The sequence below is a fragment of the Stenella coeruleoalba genome, assembly GCF_951394435.1.
Source record: "Stenella coeruleoalba genome assembly, chromosome: 18".
Lineage (NCBI taxonomy): Eukaryota > Metazoa > Chordata > Mammalia > Artiodactyla > Delphinidae > Stenella > Stenella coeruleoalba.
The window spans coordinates 6,428,902-6,448,930 of record NC_137164.1 but is presented as its reverse complement, the minus strand read 5'-3'; the positions used below and the strand labels follow the sequence as shown (position 1 = coordinate 6,448,930).

The 20,029-nt window shown below is 46.2% G+C and overlaps 1 protein-coding gene across 5 annotated transcripts in view; it reads right to left on the bottom strand.

The window, feature by feature from the left end:
- Positions 1–20,029, bottom strand: part of MTUS2 (microtubule associated scaffold protein 2) — a 491,802-nt gene that overhangs the window by 34,914 nt on the left and 436,859 nt on the right. For 4 of the 5 annotated variants that reach the window (XM_079902571.1, XM_079902570.1, XM_079902572.1 and 1 more), the window contains one exon: positions 14,855–14,921. The exons of the other annotated variant lie outside the window; for it this stretch is intronic. In XM_079902571.1, the coding sequence (XP_079758697.1) occupies positions 14,855–14,921 (67 nt within the window). The remainder of the gene's footprint in view (positions 1–14,854; positions 14,922–20,029) is intronic. 5 annotated transcript variants of the gene reach the window in all.

Here is a 20,029-nt window from a genome sequence, read left to right as displayed (position 1 = left end):
ATCAACTATGCTTCAATGCTTTAAAAAGCCAAAAAAAAAAAAAGAAGAATAGAGAGGCAGACATGAAAACAGCACCAAACAAAAACGCTGTCTCAGAGTAGGTCTGGGAGGCATGTTAGACGCTCTAGCTAGAGGCGAGTGCTGTTTTTGTCACAAGCATTTCTGGTTACTGATGGTTTTTAATCGGGGAAGTGACAGGGGATGGACGCTAGGGGCAGGAAGGAAAGGAAGGGAATGAGTGAGAAGGCGTTTGCAAAAGGAGAGATGAGGTCACTACAGGAATGAAAAGGAGAGGACAGAAGTAGGACGGACCTCCGAGCTAGAATCAACAGAACCTGGGACTTCCTGGACATCAAGCATGAAGCAGACGCAGAGGCAGAGTCGGCGATGCCCCCCATTTCCTGTACCAGTTTCCTCTGCAAACTGTGGTGTCAGTAACTGAGCTTCAAACTGTGGTTGAGCCTACCTGTCCCCCATCTCCCTTTCTTTCTTTTATTCAAAATACTCTCTAAGTGTTAGCAGAAACGGATGCCCTGCTGGACACGCCATCTTCCAGCCTCCCTTGCAGCTCCATGGGGCCACACGACTGTCCTTGGGTCAAGGGATGTGAAGAAGTGATGTGGCAACTTCTAGACCAGATTCTTACGAGGGAGCTGCTTGCCCTCGACTTTCCCTCCTTCTCCTTCCCTCAGGCTGAAACCTGGGGCTTCTTGTCTGCGGACAATTACACGAGAGAAAAATACCCCTCTTTCTTATTTATTCCATTGAATCTGGGTGCCTTTTTGTTACAGCAGCTTAGCTTGTACCTGAAATAAATCAGGACTGTAACAGGAGAAGTGGCGATTTGGTTCTGCTTTCAAGTGGGGAGCGTGGGGTAGGTGGAGACGAAATTAATTGCTCCTGAAGAGCTGTACTGCCTGTGGTTCACCAAGAGGTGACCTCAGGAGAGACCAGGACTGGAGCCATGGTCTCGGGAGGGCACTGCTTAGGGGGTAGTTGAAGCCACGGGGGTAGATGAGATCACCAGGGAGACCACGGAGAGCGAGGAAAGGGGGCTTAGGACAGCATCAGGGGCAAAAAGGGATATTTAAGGAGAGAGCCACTAACTTTATTTCATGCTATAATCATTCACTGCCATGTCTGCTTTTCCAACTAGTTACAAACTCTTTGAGTTCTTGGATTATAGCTTACTGATCTCGGGACAAAACACTGAGAACACGTTTATGCAAAACAGGCATTCAAATTGATCTTAAGAACGACACTTAAAATGCTTCATATTTCAGGAATAGGTTTGCTTTCTATTCTTGATATTCGAGGCTGTAGACTGAGGCCATCCTGAGTCAGTCTTTAAGTGCTGGGAATCAGAAGACAGATCATGAGCACGAAGAGGGTGGGCCAGGTGGGAGTGCGGCAGCCTTGAGAGCACCTGTGTGCCCAGGTGAAGGGGGCGTCTGCCGTTCAGCAAAAAGACAAACCGCGCAGGAAAAAGTGGGCGACAGACGGCTCATGGAAGATATCCAATAGCTAATTAGCACATAAAAGTGCTCAACTTCCTTAGTGGTCAGGGAAATGCAAATTAAAACCACGATGAGATACTGTTCACACCTGCTCTAAGGGCGAAAACAACAACATAACTGACAACACCGAATGTTGGCAAGCATGTGGAGAGACTGGAACCCTCAAACACTCTGGGGGACGGCGCAAGAATGGAACAGCCATTTCCAGAACTGGAAGCTTCTCCTAACGTGAAACTCACATCTGTCCTATGAGCCAGTCATTTCTCGTGTAGGAATTTAACTGAGAGAAATGAAAAGCATCTCTGTCCACAAGAAGACCTGTGCGAGGATATTCATAACAGCCTTATTTATAACAGCAAAATGTGGACACAACCCAAATGTCCATTAGCGGAAGAGTGGATAATTCATGTTGGCATATGCATGCCAATGGAACGCGACTCAATGAAAAGGAACAAACTACTGATATGCTCAGCGACGTGGATGAATCTCTCATGCAGGGCAAAAGCACCCAGACACCCAGACGCAAAGGACCATACACTGTCTGATCCCATTTGTAGGAAATCCAAGACCAGGCAAAACTAATCTATGGTGACAGAAATACGGAAGTGGTGGCTTCAGAGGTAGGGAGGGGGTGGAATTGACTGGAGAAAGGGGCCTGGGGGAACTTTCGGGAGTGATGTAAACATCTTAGGTCTTGTCTTGGGTGGTGATTATATGGATGTATTCACAGACAAAGATCATCAAGCTGAACACTTAAAACAAAATGAATAATCAGGGCTTCCCTGGTGGCGCAGTGGTTGAGAGTCCGCCTGCCGGTGCAGGGGATGCAGGTTCGGGCCCCGGTCCGGGAAGATCCCACATGCTGTGGAGCGGCTGGGCCCGTGAGCCATGGCCGCTGGGCCTGCGCATCCGGAGCCTGTGCTCCGCAAGGGGAGAGGCCACAACAGTGAGAGGCCCGCATACCGCAAAAAAAAAAAAAAAAGAATAATCACCTTAAAACAAAATGAGTAATCTTTTATATTTATCCACACATTTACCATTTTGACAATCTTATTTCTTTCCTATAATTCCAAGTTTCTATCATTTTTAAAAGATGTTTTCTCTGGATACTGACTTCTGCTTTTGTTTTTTTTATTATTCTTCAAGCAGTTCAAACACGTCATTCCACTGCCTCGGTCTGTTTCTGGCGAGGTTAACTGTCACTCACAGCCCTGTCCTCTGTAGGTGATGTGTGTCTTCAGCTAGGCTGTCTTTGGTGTGATGTGTGTATTTGCATTTATCCTGTTTGGGGTTCACTGCTTCTTGGGTCTGCAGGTTGTTCTTTTAAAAAACCAAATTTGGGATGTCTTTGCACATCATTTTTTCCAAAAAGATTTCCCCCAATCACTCGCTCTTCTCCTTCTGACAAGCCAATTACGCATCTCTTACACTGCCACAGGTCCCTGACACTTTGTTCATTTTCTTTTAATCTTTTTTTTCTCTCTGTTCTTTAGATTGGATAGTATCAGTTGATTGTCTCCAATTCACCGACCCCTTTTCCTGCGGTCTCCAACCTGCTGTAAAGCCCAGCCAGTGAGTCTTTCATTTCAGAGATTCGACTCTTGGGCGCTAACATTTCCGTTTGGTTCTCTTGTAGTTTCTGTTCCTCTGTTGTGCTTCCCCACCTGGTTACTCACTACATTCCTCTTTTTCTGGAAGTGCTGGAACATGTTTAGGACAGTTTTTAAAAATTTCACATCTGCTAGTTCCGCCATCTGGGTTATTTCAACACGCATGTCTACTGACTACTTTTCCCCTTGATTATGGGCCCTGCTTTCTGTAGGTCTAAGTTTTAAAAACAAGTGTTCAACATCATGGACGGTATACTGCAGGAAGCGTGTACTACTTTGTCTGTGTATTACTTTGCAGGCAGGTAAATTACTGGATGCCTTTGACTCCACCACACTTGGTTTTAGTCTTTGTTAGGGTGGGTCCACTTGAGTTTCCTAGAGAGACCCTTACTCTCGGTCATGGTCCTTACTCCTAAAGCCTGGCCTTTCTCAGGTCTTGTCTCGAGGTGCTCAGTGAGGTCTCTCCACCCTGGCTGGGCTGGAATCCAACGTCTCCCAGCACGATGCAGCCTCTGTTGCCCTCACCCATGTCAGTCCTGCAGCAGCTGCCCTCTGCCAGGTCTCCCCGGACATGTGATGCCCATGCTTCATCTAAGACCACCCGGGAACCCCCCGTGCAAACTCCTGGGGCCTCCTCTGCATAGGTTACTGCTCTCCACTGCTCGGCCCCATGATTTCTTTTTTTAAAAAATTTTTTGGCCACATGGCATGTGGTATCTTAGTTCCCCGACCAGGGACTGAACCGGCGCTCCCTGCACTGGAAGCACGGAATCTTAACCACTGGACCGCCAGGGAAGTCCCAATGGCCTCACGATTTTTAGCTGCTTTAATCACCTGGATCTCTGGTAACTGCTTCTTCAGCTCAGCAACATGGCGGTCACTGCTGGAGCACCTCTCTGTGCTGTGGCCTGGTAAGTGACTCCAGGCAGAAAGCTGGGGCCAACGGGGGACTCAGTGTGATCCCTTTTCTTCAAGGATCACGGGCCTGTGGTGTCTATTGCTTGGAAACAGCTGCCTTATATATTGTGTGTCTTATAGCTGTGTACAGTGGGATGTTAAGTCCAGTACTAGTTACTCTATAATAGCTGGAAGCAGGGCAGGCATGGGTACTTGGTAGAAGCTCCCAGGTGATCTTAATAGGCTTCCATCTCCTCCCATGGGGATCCCTGGCTAAGAAGTGAGGTCCCAGGAACAAAAGAGGTATGCAGATGGCTGCCCAAGGCTATCTCAGTGAGATGCCATTATTATAATAGCACATGATTGATTCTGGTCCACTAAGCTGTCCTCTGATTACAATTTTAGCTTTCTAGGTAGATGTGCCTATAAGGAGACATATCATTACTTATTGTAAATTAATAAATTGGGATTTTCGTTTTCTATATCAGGCTCTAGTAAACTTACTTAAAAGGCGTTTCCTTGAAAGTCAGAGCCATTCCTGGTGCACTAACGATGCCCACACTTAGGTGCCAGTCTGGTCTGTCCATCTGGAACCATCACTCTGATTAGCTAAATTCTGACCAAATTCTTCAGCACTAGCTTTTCCTTTTTTTTTTAAGAAAATAGCTGTGTTAAGGGGCCCTGAGATCAGAATCAGATTCATCATCACCAAAACCTAGTAAGCCTTTACACGGTTCCTTGCAATGCAGAGTTGGTCTAGTTCTCATCTTCACCAGAATTAACCTCCTGAAGACCTGACATTTGGCTGAAAAACTGCAATTTTAATCAAAAAGAGTGATCTGAACATAACATAAGCATATACTGCAATATATATATTACTTGATTCAAATTAACTGCCAAATTAAGGAAACAGATTGCCAGTACTCTTGAAGCTGGACCTGGTATCTGTGGTTACCTGAATGAGTGAGAGTAATTTCATAATGGCATTAGACAAGAAAAACCAAAGGTCTAAAAAATCTATGAAGAGAGATTCATTGGAGTCTAACATCCCAAACACTGCCCTGCTTTGTATGCAAGTAGTTTAAAGAGTTTCACAGATAAATTCATTTGCCCTATTCCTCTGGTTTAGGGGTCACCCCATGAAAAACCAGTCTTTACTATTTTTCCCATCTCCCAAAGGAGAAATTGAGTCAATGACATCATTAACGCTGTTGATATAATTGCTCAAGTGTAGAAGAACCACTTCTTCAATGACTCCTCCATTGCCTTTAAGCTCAGCTGTTTTACCCCTAAAAGCCCTTCCTGGACCCCTGACTGGGTTACAAACCATCCTCTGAACTCCCAGATCTCCAGCACCTTACTCAGTACCCTGGGTTTTAAGTACCTGCTTCTGCATCTGCCTCCCCAGTGCCCAGGTGTCCCCTGAAGTCAGCGACCATGTCGCATCCATCTTCCACTCCTGGTACACTAACAGGTGCATCTCCTGGGTTCAGTCAAGTTTATACAATGAAGCAATGAATGGTTCCCATTTAATGCGCTAAGCCCTGGGATGGGGCTCAAGATACAAAGAAAAATAAGAGGGATCCAAGTGCACGGGAAACTCACAAGTGGGCGGTGTTTACATTTGCATAATTTGTATGTGATTGTCATTTAAAGCACTGTGTTTTGCAAGATGCTCTTCAGCAATTTTCAGGTTGAATCTATATAGCAGGTCACGTCTTTTTCTGCTTTTTCTTATCTTCCCCAAGACACCAACTGAAATCTTACAACACAAAGGCAGCATGCTATGGTCACGCTGGAACAAGATAAGGACCCAGCTCCATTATCCTTAGTAGCTACGTGATTTGGGGTTTGCTTTCATTCTCTATAGCCACAATTTAGTCACCTTTACAACGGTGGTGGTATTATCTACCTTACCTGTCTGTCTCCTAGGGTTGTTGTCAGGATTAAATGAAATAATATGTGAAAGAGCTTTGTAAACCATACACCACTGTAGATATTGGATTTATTATGAAGTCACAATTGTATGGAAGCTGCTGACTCCAAGTTTCAAGACACTGCTTGTCCGCAGGGTAGTTTACGGGCAGCCCTTGGTATCCTTATTTTTTTCGGTCAATTCAGGTTAAGGATTAAACCCCTAGATTTAAAAATATTAACATTATTCATAAAGGAGTAAATATTTCAGAGCATCACAAAACAGACATCTCCATATAAAATAACTAAAAGGTGCTATACCTATAGACTTCAAAGAATTTTATAAATATCAAAAAATGTGTTGCTGCCAGTTAGAATAAATCATTGTCTCAAAGAAAGTAGCAGCTCTGTGGAACTGTAGCTGATGATGTACTTTCCATGGCAACCAAACCCAGTCTCTGGTACATCTAAGGGAGTTTGTGGTTTTGATATTACTGTGCATGGGTAAGCACCTGTTTGAGATAGAAACTAAAATGACGTTTAAAAATTACATTTACTGGGATAAAATCTAATCATGGCAGTTGACATCACTGGCTTGAATTTTTTCCCAGCTCAGAACATCACTTTCCTATAGGAGGGACAGGTAACTCCCAGACCTCGTCACGCTGAGTGGTCCATCTTGCAAAGAAAGCAGTATATTTGAATCTCTACTGTCACACTCAAATTTCTGACAGCAGACCAAACCTTCTAGATCAAATCTTCTAAATAACACTATTTGCACCCCACCATAGAACCTAGGACAGTGATAGTTAAATAGTAAATATGTATTTGGGTCCCCCCTGCCAAAGCTGTTGAGAAGATTGAGAAGATTCAACTCTGCTGATCAGAGAGAATTTCGTATTCCAGAGATGTTGTGTTTATTTTTTCATTCAATTCAACATAAATGTCTAATTTACTTTCTGGTTTTCTCTTTGACCCATGTGTTAGTTGTGTGCTGTTTAATTTCCAAGTGTTTGGAGTTTTCCAGGTATTTCTGTGCTACTGCTGTATAGTCAGATTCTGTTAGAGTCCAAAGCAGTCTGTATGGTTCAATTCTTTTATATTTGTTGAGGTTCGTTTTATGGCTCAGCATACGGTCCATGTAGGTCAATGTTCCACGTGTATTTGAAAAGGATGTACATTCTGCTTGTTGGATGCAAACTTCTATGAATGTCAGTTAGGTCCTATTGGTTGATACTGTTGTTTGGGTCTTTTAAATCCAACTGATTTTCTGCCTGTTCGTTCTCTCAGTACTGAAAGAGGAGGGCTGAAGTCTCCAACTGTAATAGTGGAATTGTCTATTTCTCCTTTCAGTTCCACAAGTTTTCGCTTCATGTGACTTGAAGCTCTATTTTTAGGCGCACAGATATTTAGTACTGTTATGTCTTTTTGGTGAACTGACTCCTTGATCATTATGTAATGGCCATCTTCATCCTTAGTAACACTCCTGGTCTGAAGTTTACTCTGTGATATTAACACAGACACTTCAATTTTCTTTGGATTGGTGGTAGCATAGTATATCTTTTTTCTATCCTTTTACTTTTAAATATCTATATCTTTATATATGAAGTGGATTTCTCTTCGGCAGCCCATAGCCGCATCTTGCTTTTTTATCCAATCTGGCAAACTGTCTTTTAATTGGTGTGCTTCGAAGAGATATTTTTATAAATCAGAAAATGTACATTATTTTTGTGATCCCAAGATTAGTTATTTTTTCTGAGGTGTCCTCTTGGGTTTTGCATTTTAACTCATCTTTTTTAAAGCTGTGAGGGGAAGGAATACAACGGAATCTAATCTGAAACTTAAGGGAATTAGCATATACTGTGCCCTCAACTTTCTGCCAAACATCCTGCTAGATCCTTTGCTCTCATTCAGCTCGTGCGACAGGACTATTCCCTCCATCTTACTGACGGAGGCAAGTGAGGCTCCACAGCACAGCTCTCCCCTTCCTCCACAGTAACAAAATATCTGGGCAAGGTCACCAAGAAAAAAGAGCACATTTCCCAGTCCCCTTGTGACTAGGTTTGCCCTGTGACTTAGGTCTGGCCAAGGAGATATAAGTTCCGGGAAACTTTTCCCCAAGAGGAGCTGACTCACTGTTTCTGCTTCTTCGTTCGTTCCCTCCTCCATCCTACTACTGGACTAGAGATATGATGACCACGTGGCACCCAGTGCTGACCACTGCCACCCGGGACCACAAGGAGAAGCACCACTGTCTTGGGGATGGGTGAACGCTGAGCTGTTGGAAGCCTGGGCCCCCTGTGGACTCTGTGGAACAGAACCACACCTGCTTCTGGGTGCTCACCTCCTGACTTTTATATAAGGGAGGAATAAACATCTAGCTTGATTAAGCTACCGTTGTTTAGGGAGTTTGTTATTTGTTCCTGAATCCGATCCTAATGGCTATAGCTTAGGGATGAATTAACTGTTACATAATTTAATCTACGTTTGGACAGATTCATACTAGCATCTATCATGGTTTTGGGTGGGAGTCATAGAGAACTGGGATACAAAACTATTTTGTTTACCTGATTTTTCAATCTATTAAATTAAAAGTTACCAAAAAAAGGTGGTGGGGGAGCTGGGGATGCCGTGGTAAAGTTACACATGATGTGTAAAGTCACGCACCGTGTGTAAAGTCACGCACCATGTGTAAAGTTACTCACGATGGGTAAAGTTACATACGATGTGTAGAAGAATTCTAGACTTGGGTTAAGACCTGACTCTGTCCCATCCCAGCTGTGTGCTCTTATGGAAGTCACTTAACCTTTCTGAGCCTCAATTGCCTATAAAAGACACCAGCACCTACTTCACAGAGCTGTCTGAATGAAGAAATAAAACATACCATATGACAGAGCTTGGTAAGTGCTAAGTGCTTTGTAAATACAAGGGATTATGATCATAAATTGGAAGACACATTTTATGCATAAACCCTGGAAGGTGAAATCATCTCACAGATACACTTACGGTGGTGTGTGTAAGCATATTTAGGTTGCTAGTTATAAATGAGAATAAGTTGAAAAGTTCATTCTATTTAGTAACTTAAGAACGTAATAACAAGTCAGTGTTTACTGTCATAAACTGAGATTTCTATCATACCTTTATATCAGGCTCTCAGAGGTCTTTAGTATGACTTTATTTCATATTATAGAAAACATTCAGATATGATGTTTTGTTTCAATAAGCTAACTTTAATCTAAATGGGGATTTAACCATTTAGCTTCCTGTACAATACCTGAGAAACTTTAACAGAAGGATTGCTTTGTTAATTACTGCTTTCTGTTTTAAAACTGTATTTCATGTTAAGTGTTTTTAAAGTTTTCAGTAGAGACGAAAAAGCAAAGTCCATCTTAAGTCTGAGGCTGGCAGAAAGCTAAAAGCCCATGGCCGTGGCTTGGGAACAGCCAGAGCAGAGCTAACAAGTTCAGGAGAGGAAGGGGTGACAGAGCCACACGTGGGTGCAGAGAGAAGCTTTGTCCATCAGCAGTGGGACTGGGGCAGTGGCAGGTAAAGAAGGCTAGGAGGAGGGCGGCTGGGTGACTGAGAGCTTCAAAGATGAGAGGCAATTTCACAGCACATTCAGACAGTCACAGTTCTGAGCGGCCTCGAGGAAGGAATCTGGTGGGAGATGTGCAGTGCTGTTAGCGTTGGTCCAACTTGTGTCTGCACGTACATCTCAGCAGGGCTCTGGTCTGCCTGTGAGAGCACTGGGGCTAAGTAAGGAGTGTGAGCCAGAGGCCCCTTTTGAACCTAGCTATTTATTGCGTGTTTTTCTGTGGAGTTCATCTAATTCATATCTTTTTAATTCGCATTTCTTATAGCTCAGGTTTTCTAATAAGGCAGCTTTGCTGGAGAGAAGACCATAAATATCTACCTGATGGTGGTCAACAACCTGAAGCGTAACGTCTCAAAAGGAAGTAATCTGCTTCCGGGAAGAACATCTCACAAATCTATCTCAGCAACTACAAATGTAAAGGATGAACCTTCAAGGATCCAGTATTTGACTTCCAAATCTGGAGAACGCCACTTTACCCAAAAATCAGGGCTCATATTTTAATAACTGTACTTTCGGGGAAATCTTAAGATGTGATTAAAAAATCATATATTAAATATGTTTCTAGCATCTTTACTCCTCCTTCCCTGGATGTGATGCTGGATTCTGGTTTCCTGGAGATCCGAAATGCCCTTTCATCCCACAACCAATACAGCTAGAGGAAGGCTTTTCCAAGGATAGACCTAATTCAGGCCAACTCCAAAGACAAGGCAAGAGCCATCGACCCTGGAGGGTGACCTGAGATGAGAAGCTTTCAGGAGGATGACTAGAGATCCCTGTCTTCATAGGAGATACAAATACCACAGATGACGGAAATTTCAGCCACTCCACAGGGACTCTACCCTTGGACCACAAAAAGCTCCATCCCAAACTACATCTTGGCATATGACTGGCAATTACGTGTCCCTTCTCAGGTGTGTGTGAGAGAGAGAGAGAGGGAGGGGGAGGGAAGGGGAGGGGGAGGGGAGGGGGGAGGGGAGGGAGGGGAGGGAGGGGAGGGGGAGGGGAGGGGAGGGGAGGGGGAGGGGAGGGGGAGGGGAGGGGGAGGGAGAAATTGATTTAATTCCCTTCTTATAAGGCAACCCTAGCTACACTGAGATTAAATCCACCATAATCCTGTGCAGTGATTTACAGAATAAATATCCAGGACACTGCACATATAGATGAGTTTAAATCAAATGTGAAATCCTACCCAAATTATTGGTCCACACTTTTGAGATTATATTCCAACAAAATAACACAAGAGGAGAAAAGTAATTTGCAAACAGTACACTCACTGTAGCGTAATAGCAAAAACTGGTAAAACCCCAAACACTCAAAGGCGAAGAGTAGCTGATTCTAGTTTACGACAGAGTGTTTTATAACTCTTAAGTGACAAGTGCGATAAGTGTTTTTAATCCGTGGAAGGAGGAATGGGTTTTCCTTTCCAAAGGTACGCAGGATGGGTAATGCCCCCAAATGGTCATGGCGCCTATAGGTCCAGGGCACATTCACTGGGGGCAGCAGGCACAGCTGGTGCTCAATAATCGTGCTCCCTCCCTTCCCACGTGCATCTACCCGAGCCTCAGTCACTGTACAGGCCCATCTCAGATGGCCCCTCCCGCACGGAGTCTTGGGTCATAAGCTCCTCGAGGACATGAGCTGTGTCTTATCCACCACTGACTTGTCCGTATACGGCACCAGGTCATAGCTAGTCCACATGGTGCCTTTGTGCAAATCAGAAAAAAAGACCCCTTCCTGTGGGTGGCAGCAACCGCAGGCTGGGGTCCAGGGCTTGGTGAGCGGCTGCAGTGTGGGTGCCTTTCAGCCCCCACTCAGAGGGGCGCCCCCTGCAAGGTATGACTGCTTCACCATCCATGGTGACCCTGCCTAGCCTGTGCCTGGCACATACTAGGCACCTAATAAATATCTGTTGAATGAACGAATGGACTGAGATTAAGGAGAACTAAGGTTTTCTTCTTGGTACTTCTTACAGACGTCCCAACTTTAGCCAAGATCTTTGACCATGTCTCAGTTTACCGATCTCACAAATGTGGTGAATAGACTATAGTCATTAAGACCTGGATCACCTCTGAAATGCTATGAAGCTGCCTGCTGCATAAAGGTGCTCAGAAGCTTGTTAAATGAAGGAACTGGGCAGAGCCTTGGCGAGGTACCTTGGCTAGGTGTGGTAGAACAATACATTGCTTTTTGTCCCTGGAGCTCCTAAAACCCTTTGGATTTCCTGAGTGACAGGAGTGCCTTTGTATTTATGATGAGCTCCTTCTCTGAGTTTATGCTAACGAGGTAACTTACTGGGGGGCCCCTAGAGAGCCTCAGGATGGGGCTGGTCACAGGACAGACCAGGTGATTAGAGGGATGGAATTTTCAGCCCCACTCACCAACCTCTAGGGAAAGGAGACGCTGGAGAAGAGGTTATAAAATCTCTTCATTCAGAGAGCTCCCAGGTCAGGGAACACAGCTAGCTCCTGGGGGAGGGACCTGTCCTGGGAGGGTGTGGAAGCTCCGTACCTCCCCCTCCCCCCAAACACCTTGTCCTGTGCGTCTCTTCCATTGGGCTGTTCCTGAGTTGTATCCTTTATGATGAACTGGTAAACGTAAGTAAAGTGTTTTCCTGAGTTGTACAAGTCATTCTAGGATGGGAATGGGAACCCCTGAATTTATAGCCAGTTGGTCAGAAGTATAAGAGGCTCCTGGGACTTAGGACTGGCACCTGCAGTCTAGTGGGACTGGCCCTTCACCTGTGGGGTCTGCACTCACTCGGAGAGTTAGTGTCAAAACTGAACTGAACTGTTGAACACCCAGCAAGTGTTCTCCATGTGGAAAAATCTCCTACACACCTGATGCCCGAAGTGGGATCAGAAAACACCACTTGGGCTTCCCTGGTGGCACCGTGGTTAAGAATCCGCCTACCAATGCAAGGGACACGAGTTTGAGCCCTGGTCTGGGAAGATCACACACGCCGCAGAGCAACTCAGCCTGTGCGCTACAACTACTGAGCCTGCGCTTTAGAGCCCGTGAGCCACAACTACTGAGCCCATGAGCCACAACTACTGAGGCCCACATGCCTAGAGCCCGTGCTCCGCAACAAGAGAAGCCACCACAATGAGAAGGCTGCGCACCACAATGAAGAGTAGCCCTTGCTTGCCACAACTAGAGAAAGTCCACGCGCAGCAACAGAGACCCGACGCAGCCAAAAATAAATAAAAATAAATTAATTAAAAAAAAAAAAGAAAACACCACTTATTTGGAGATGTCCTCAAAGTTTACTTGTAAGTCAACTGCCAGAAATTTCCTACTTAAAAACTACTATGGTCAGAGATTCCATCAGTGTGGGATGACACATCTCAAAATCTCTGAGAGGGATTCTAACTACACGCCTTCTAGAAGATTCTGTGGTAGCTCCCCCAGAGAAGTCACAGATGGAAATGTATTGTAAATGTGAAGTGTGTCAGCGAACACACCAGGGGGTTCCTTTTTGTGTTTAGTTCCCGGAAGCTCATCTAATCCAGATGGGAGCGGACTCAGAGGATGGACACCCAGCCTGACCGGCAAAGGCGAGGGAAGGAGGATGAGAAGGGAGGGGGACCTCCCTCCCCTTTCCCGGGAGCCAGGCCAACCCTAAGGGTGAGATCAAAGCAGGTGGAATCTGTCTTCTTTCGGCACCGTCCCTCACCCGCCTGGCTCCTCTGCCTGGGCCCCTCCTGCTGCCCGGAGCCCTGGCCTGCGGGAACCTCCCACTCCCCGGCCTCGTTCCTGCTCCAAATCAAAACCCCTGTTCCTTCAACGCAATTCAGTGATTCTCAAACTGCACCTAAGAAACACCTGGGGAATGAAGCAATGCCTCAGCCTCAGCCTCACCCTCAAAGATTTTGATTCTGTTGCCCTCGGGAAGGTCCCGGGAATCGATGTTCTAAAAAGCATTCCAGGTGATTCGAACACGCACCAGGGCTGGGAACCACCAGCAAAGCTGATTCTGGCTGGAGGCTGAAGACCTTTGATTGAATTTCTTCACATCAAGGGTGCAGAAAGCTGACGGGTACTTACGAGCAGGTATCGGTAGAATTTAGGGCAGCATTTTAATGGTTGTGAAGAATTTTAAGCAGCGATTTTTGAATGTGGGGGACAGGCCAGCCCTGTTCTGGGATCTGTAGAAGTGCCCCTAAAGGATTCTGACTTTTCGCAGCTTCTTTTTTTTCTTCTATGTCAAATTTACAATCTTTAGAAATTCCATCTCCCCCTCAGAACCGCACACCTGGCCCCTCCCCTCCAGTGACCCCGCCCCCCAGACTCAGCTGATAAGAGGTCCAAATAAGGCTGGGGGGTAAGAAGACAGGACTCATCATCTCTCTACAGGATCACTGGGAAGTCTGGTTTGTAAGCTCAATACCCCTTTCCCTTCAAGGGAATACCCTGCAGGTCAAGACACGAGAATTTATGACTTTACGGTTAACAGGCGATCCTGATATCCCCGTCTTTCCCTCTCACAAATGCAGCCTCTCCAGTGGTTCAGGAACTCGCTGCTAAAGTGTCCTCTGGGGCCGAATGCTGGGCTGACGGGCCCAGGCCGTGGTGCTGCCTTCCCCTCCCCCCATGGCTTTTTCATTTGGCAGGTGAATTCTTGTTCTATTCTTAGCACTAATGCAGAAATCAAGTAAGGCTTAAACACAAAATCCCAGCGTGATCCCCGTGTGGTTCCTGCTGCACTCAGAAGCTTCGGGACAGCACAGAGGGAGGGGCGCTGGTTACCACATCCCAGGCTCTGGGGATCTTCCCGTCATTGGCAAGCTGTCCTGCGGTTCAGCCAGAACTACACCATCGTATCAAAGAGAAGGAGTTTCAACATGAACCCTAGCATTTTCTAAGCCATCCAGATTCGTGTTCTAGATCACAGAGTATTTCACGGCAGGGTGTACAGTGGCAGGAAGCAAGTTACAGGGAGCACCTCAGTTACCCACCAAAGCTGAGCTGCTTCTGCTGGAGCTGTGCCTGTCCAGGGGTGGGGCGTGACATGGAGGGGTGCTTGTCACCCCACACAAGGCAGACAGAGAGATGTGCTGCCGTCTGGGAGGAGCAGACTCAAGCCTGATTAGTTCCACCGTGAACTGTCAGGAAGCTGCCCGTATAACAACGGAGACATGACATAGAAATCACAGCTCCCCGCAAGGCTACAAGAACCCACCACTGTGCTGGGGAAGATACTTCCTTTTGTCCAGGCAGGTGTGCTCTGGTCATTACCTGAGACATAACTGCTTTTGTTAATACATTCACAGATAGCAGAAAAAGACACTTTTTACGTTCCTCATTGTCAATGCCCTACTTACCAACTTCATCCCTGATGTTTGCAAGTTCGATTGACAGCTCTTTTTCTTTCACAAGGGCACTTTCATTCTGAAAAAACAAAATGGATACCGAGAGTCCCCTCGTTTTAGGCTAAGTAAGCACTTTCACATGTTCAATTGATGAATCATATTAAGCAAATATTTATAAGTTGAGCCCTTAAGGAGATAATTTTCTCATTATATAAGCATATAAAAAACGTACAAAGCCATGTCTGACTCACTCATTTGTATCACATTCAAATCGCAAAGCTTGCCGTATAATATTAATAATACCCATGTATTATTTCTGCACTCTGTATACCTGTACTGCACTCTGTACACCTCAACCTACAGTAATTCTTTGCATGTCTATGTCCTACACATTAATCTGCTGTTATATATTATTATATATTTTTAATTATTGTCACTATTACGAGATTTTTGACCATGAAAATACCATATTTCTCTGAGGGACAGATGCTTATTTTCCCAGCTGTCCCCTTAAACTTACCCTTTTGTCCATACATGCACTGTTACCTACCTAATGAATAATGGGCAGAAAACCTAACATGAAACATTTCTCTTTGTAATAAGACCAACACCAAAACTTAAGTTTCCAAGGTTTTTTGTTCCATTCTCTGCATCGGTAGAAGGAAGACGAAGAAAACTCACACTCAAAGTGTTACTTACTGTGAATAACGCCATTTGTCACTAAGTGATTGCTCAGTTGTTTTCAAATCAAATACAAACTATGACATAAAATAGATGAGTTGAAGGCATGAGTCAGCACCAATATTTACATTTGTTGTGATATTTATTACTACTAAAAATAACTAGGAAAGATGTGGTACATAAATTCTCTTCAAGTGACAGAAGCCAAAAGTACAGGCCCTCAAGGAAAGGCTCCTTCATCATGTAGAATGTACTCCCAAAGCAAACGTTTCCAAAGAGGGATTTCTGGCCAAAATGGGTACCAAATATCTAGCACAGACATCCTCAGGGCCTCGTGAATGCTCTTTCTTTCTTAAACTTGCTGTGACTTCGATGTCAGCACCTCTGGACAACCTGTGCCGAATGGGAACAGACAGCTGTCACGATCTTGTCTCTGTGTCTGCTGCGTTTAGACCCCGGTGACACGTGTGCTACGTTGGCTTGATGGCAGGGTCGCAGGTTATCCAAAGGGCATTTGCTAAGCAATATTAGAATGTCATGCCTAGGTAACACTCTACTTGCATAATAAGCTGCGAGCTATTTTAGTCACAGGCATTAACAATGATTAAGTCATGCTTCTCTTAAGACTAATGTAGCAACCATACACTACTTGAGGGACAGTGGACCCCCATCCCACTCACGGAGCTCCCTCCTCACCCCAGCCCATAGCATCCTCGCCTTCCCTGAATTTGAAGGCTGGAAATCACCCTGAAAGTGTGCATTCTCCTAATCACTACGTGACACTGCCTCGATGCCACGCCCACGGCACAGGGCTGTCCTGAGGGTTAAATAAATTAACGTACGTGAAGCAGTTAGAACGGTGCCTGGCACTTGCAAGCTCTATACAAGCGTTAGCTGTTACTACAACTCTGTTGTTTCCTTTGATTCCGTTTGCCACTGGATGACATCCTATAGATGACAGGTGCTTTTCCACGTTGAGTGCCTGAATGTGTTTAGAGTTGGCATATGTCTTGTTCTCTGCTTTTTTTTTTTCTTAAAGCACCTTCCTGACTCTGTCTTGATTCTACTCTAAGTTCAAAGACTAGAGAACTCAGAACAGGCAAAGTGTCTAGTCAGACTGATCACAGGCACAGGTGCTTGGTCTAACAGCAGCATAATAGAGCCGGCTAACTTGTTACTACAAATTAAGAAAACTTGGTATTCCTGAGAGGGTAAATTTCAGTATTTACCCTGAAATAATCTCAAACTAGTGAAAAAAACTAACTTGTTTCTACTCTCAAGAATAATTCTGGGGCTTCCCTGGTGGCACAGTGGTTGAGAATCTGCCTGCCAATGCAGGGGACACGGGTTCGAGCCCTGGTCTGGGAAGATCCCACATGCCACGGAGCAACTAGGCCCATGAGCCACAATTACTGAGCCTGCGCGTCTGGAGCCTGTGCTCCGCAACGAGAGGCCGCGATAGTGAGAGGCCCATGCACCGCGATGAAGAGTGGCCCCCGCTCGCCACAACTAGAGAAAGCCCTCGCACAGAAACGAAGACCCAACACAGCAAAAATAAATAAATAAATAAAATTAAAAATAAATAAATAAAAGAATAATTCTGAACGCTCCTATCCTCAATTTCCAAAGCACAGCCAGAGAATTGAAATATTGTCCTCATTGGTCCAGAAATAGCATCACCAAGGATTCACTCTTGGGCCGCTGAGAGTTGCAAAGACTTAGACAAGGTTAGGCAGGGATCGACTAGAATGTAACAAAAAACAACAAACTGACTCTAATCTTTCACCCAAAGCCAACGTTTCCCTCAGCGCCTGCAGAAGCCCTGGGACGAAGCCCTGGGTGGATGTTACCCGTGCGGAGGGATCCTGCGTCACAACCCATCACACCCCGCTTTCCAGCCACGGAAGAATCAGGCATTTGGGGACGGAGTGGCTTGAAGGTCCAGCGAGGAGGACAGGTCTCAGCTGGAGACGGTAATGATGCTCATGAAGATCTTCAGACTCGAGTCACTTCGATGAAAAGCCACCGCTGGTATCTGTGGCCAGGCCTGCCCGCCCATCTTTGCTTTAGGAGAAACGTAAGTGAGAGAATGAAAGAGAAGACGCAAGAGAGGAAAGGGAAGAGGATGGGAAGGGAGAAGAGATGCAGGGGAAATAGGAGGGAAACCAGGGAGGTGAGAGACCCTGCACCTTCTCCCTTTTGAGAGGCAGAGAGGAAGACGATCCGTGAAGACCCAGGCCCCCCTCACCCCCAACCTTCTGCAGGCACAGATGACAAAACCAACTGATCTCAGGGTCATCAAATAGACAAGGACAAGCAACAAACCTGGTGGCTAAAATGTCACGGAAAACGAGCTTGGGTAAGGTCTGCTGATCACTACGTCAGTATTAACACCAACCTTGACCAAACACTTCCTAGATGCCAAGGCACAGTGCTGGGTAAGCCCTTTTGCTCACTTACTCCCCCAAATACTGTCAAGCAGGTCCTGGGGTTTTATTTCCCATTCTGGAGGACGGGACTGGGGTTCTGTGGTTAGGTAACTGGCCAAGTAACCTGCACAACCAGCCAGGAAGTGGCCAAGCAGGAGTTTTCACCCAGGCTCCACACTCTTTATCAAACACTAACACAAGGAGAAGCTCCCCTCTGTCCCGTGCTTACCTAGACCCAACACCGAGATCCCAGTTGCACCCATCCTCAGCTTGGATCCGAGCTCTCATTACCACGAAGCTTTCCCCGTCTAACTGGAGGAGAGGCAGCGCCACCCCCGATGACTGCTCCATGGAACTGTTGCCTGGCTGCGTTCACACCCCACCCGCCCCAGGCCCTCGCTGTGTTTGTCCTTGGTGTGGATTTGTCAGTTGCACTTCATTTCCATTCTAGCCTCTGTGTGGCGGTAACATCGGATAGGGCAGCTACTTCGCTTTTCCTCAGTCAGCTTTCTCAAGCCCTTCCCGATGGCCCCCCAACGTGCTCCTCCTGCAGGCGCTGGCACGGCTCTGCTCACGGAGGCCAGCCGGAGCAGTCTGGCTGCAGCCCTCCTTCCTTAAGTGCTTGATTTTGAAATGATATCAACTCTTCTAATCTGTGAATTCTCTGCATCAATTACGTTACGTTTTGTTTCCTGCAAACCAAAGCAGAATGATGCGATGCTGCCCTGCAACGGAATGAGTCAACAACTGAGACTTCGGGGACACTGCTCCTTAGGCAAGAAAGGGACCTAAAGGGAATTGCCACTCTCCACTCCCTGCCTCCGAGAGTCACCTTTGCAGCCACTGTGGCTCAACGGAGCCCAGCAGCCTTCCTGCCGGGCCCTGAGGTTCTGCTGAATGTCTGGAGTGAGGCTGCCCCAAAGGCTCCCTTCCGAGGGCTCTCATGCACCATCCCCCCTCCCCCACCCCAAGCCAGGTCCGGAGTCCTGATGCAGTGGGAGGGCTGAAATACAAGCAGGGCCTCCTCGAGGCCTCAGTGTCAGATCAGTGCTTCCCTACATGGGGAATGAGTGGAAAATTCCTCGCTGGTGCCAAGCACATGAGCCCCTGCGTTCAGCCCGATGGGCTAAAAATAGAACTCAGCATTAGGCATCCCAACTCCCCTAGTGATACAGTCCAGAAACTGTCAAGTCGAAGACGCCCGTTTCTCTAAAATTACTGTTTACTCTAGGACGGGCTTAACTAGAAACGGACACTTGGAGAACATTCATCTCGGCCCCTCACCAGCAGCTGTGTTTCTTAGCCGCCTCTTTTATGTTGTCACGCACCTCTCCTTTGCAGTCCGAGTCCTCTAGTGTCTCTGGTGTGGTCCGCTGCGCTCACAGACGGAATCCCAGATGTGCTCTCCCCACGGAACATCCGAGTCTCCCCTCCACCTCTTGTCCTACCAGGTCTGCTACAGTGAAGCCCACATTTCTTCTTAGACATGGCGCTGCAAACTCTGGAGAAACGCTGCCTTTGATCTTTCCTGGCTACAGAAGCCTGGCAAAGGGTACAACCCGCTCATCAGCCCATTAACTTCGAGCAACTGGATGTGTGGCCAAGCCCCAAGCAAGCCTGCCGCACTGTCATCCTAACACGCTTGGTCAACGGGGGGCTGTCTGTTCTGGGGCTGCTGCTGCCTGTGTGACTGGTGGTGGCGGGAAGTGAAAACGCCCATCTGTGTTATCATCATCCACGTGACCCTACTTAGGCATCAGCCACCTAAGCCCCTCCCCCAATTAGAAATCGACAGGACAGCCTGGTTTTGATTAAAATTGAACAGATCTGTTTTGAATGATAATCAACACATAAAACCCTGCGTGAATCTGAGGTGCTTTCACCCCAAATGACCCAGAAACAGGACTGTATCCAACACTACACATACTTACTTAGTGTCTACTATGTGGCAGGCAGACAGGCCAGGCAGGATACTTCTGCCTTCAAGAAGCTTAAGAGTCTCCCAGAGAGTCAGTAAATAAATAAGCAATTACAAAACAATGTGATACAACTCAACCAGGCAGGGCTGGCTTGGAGA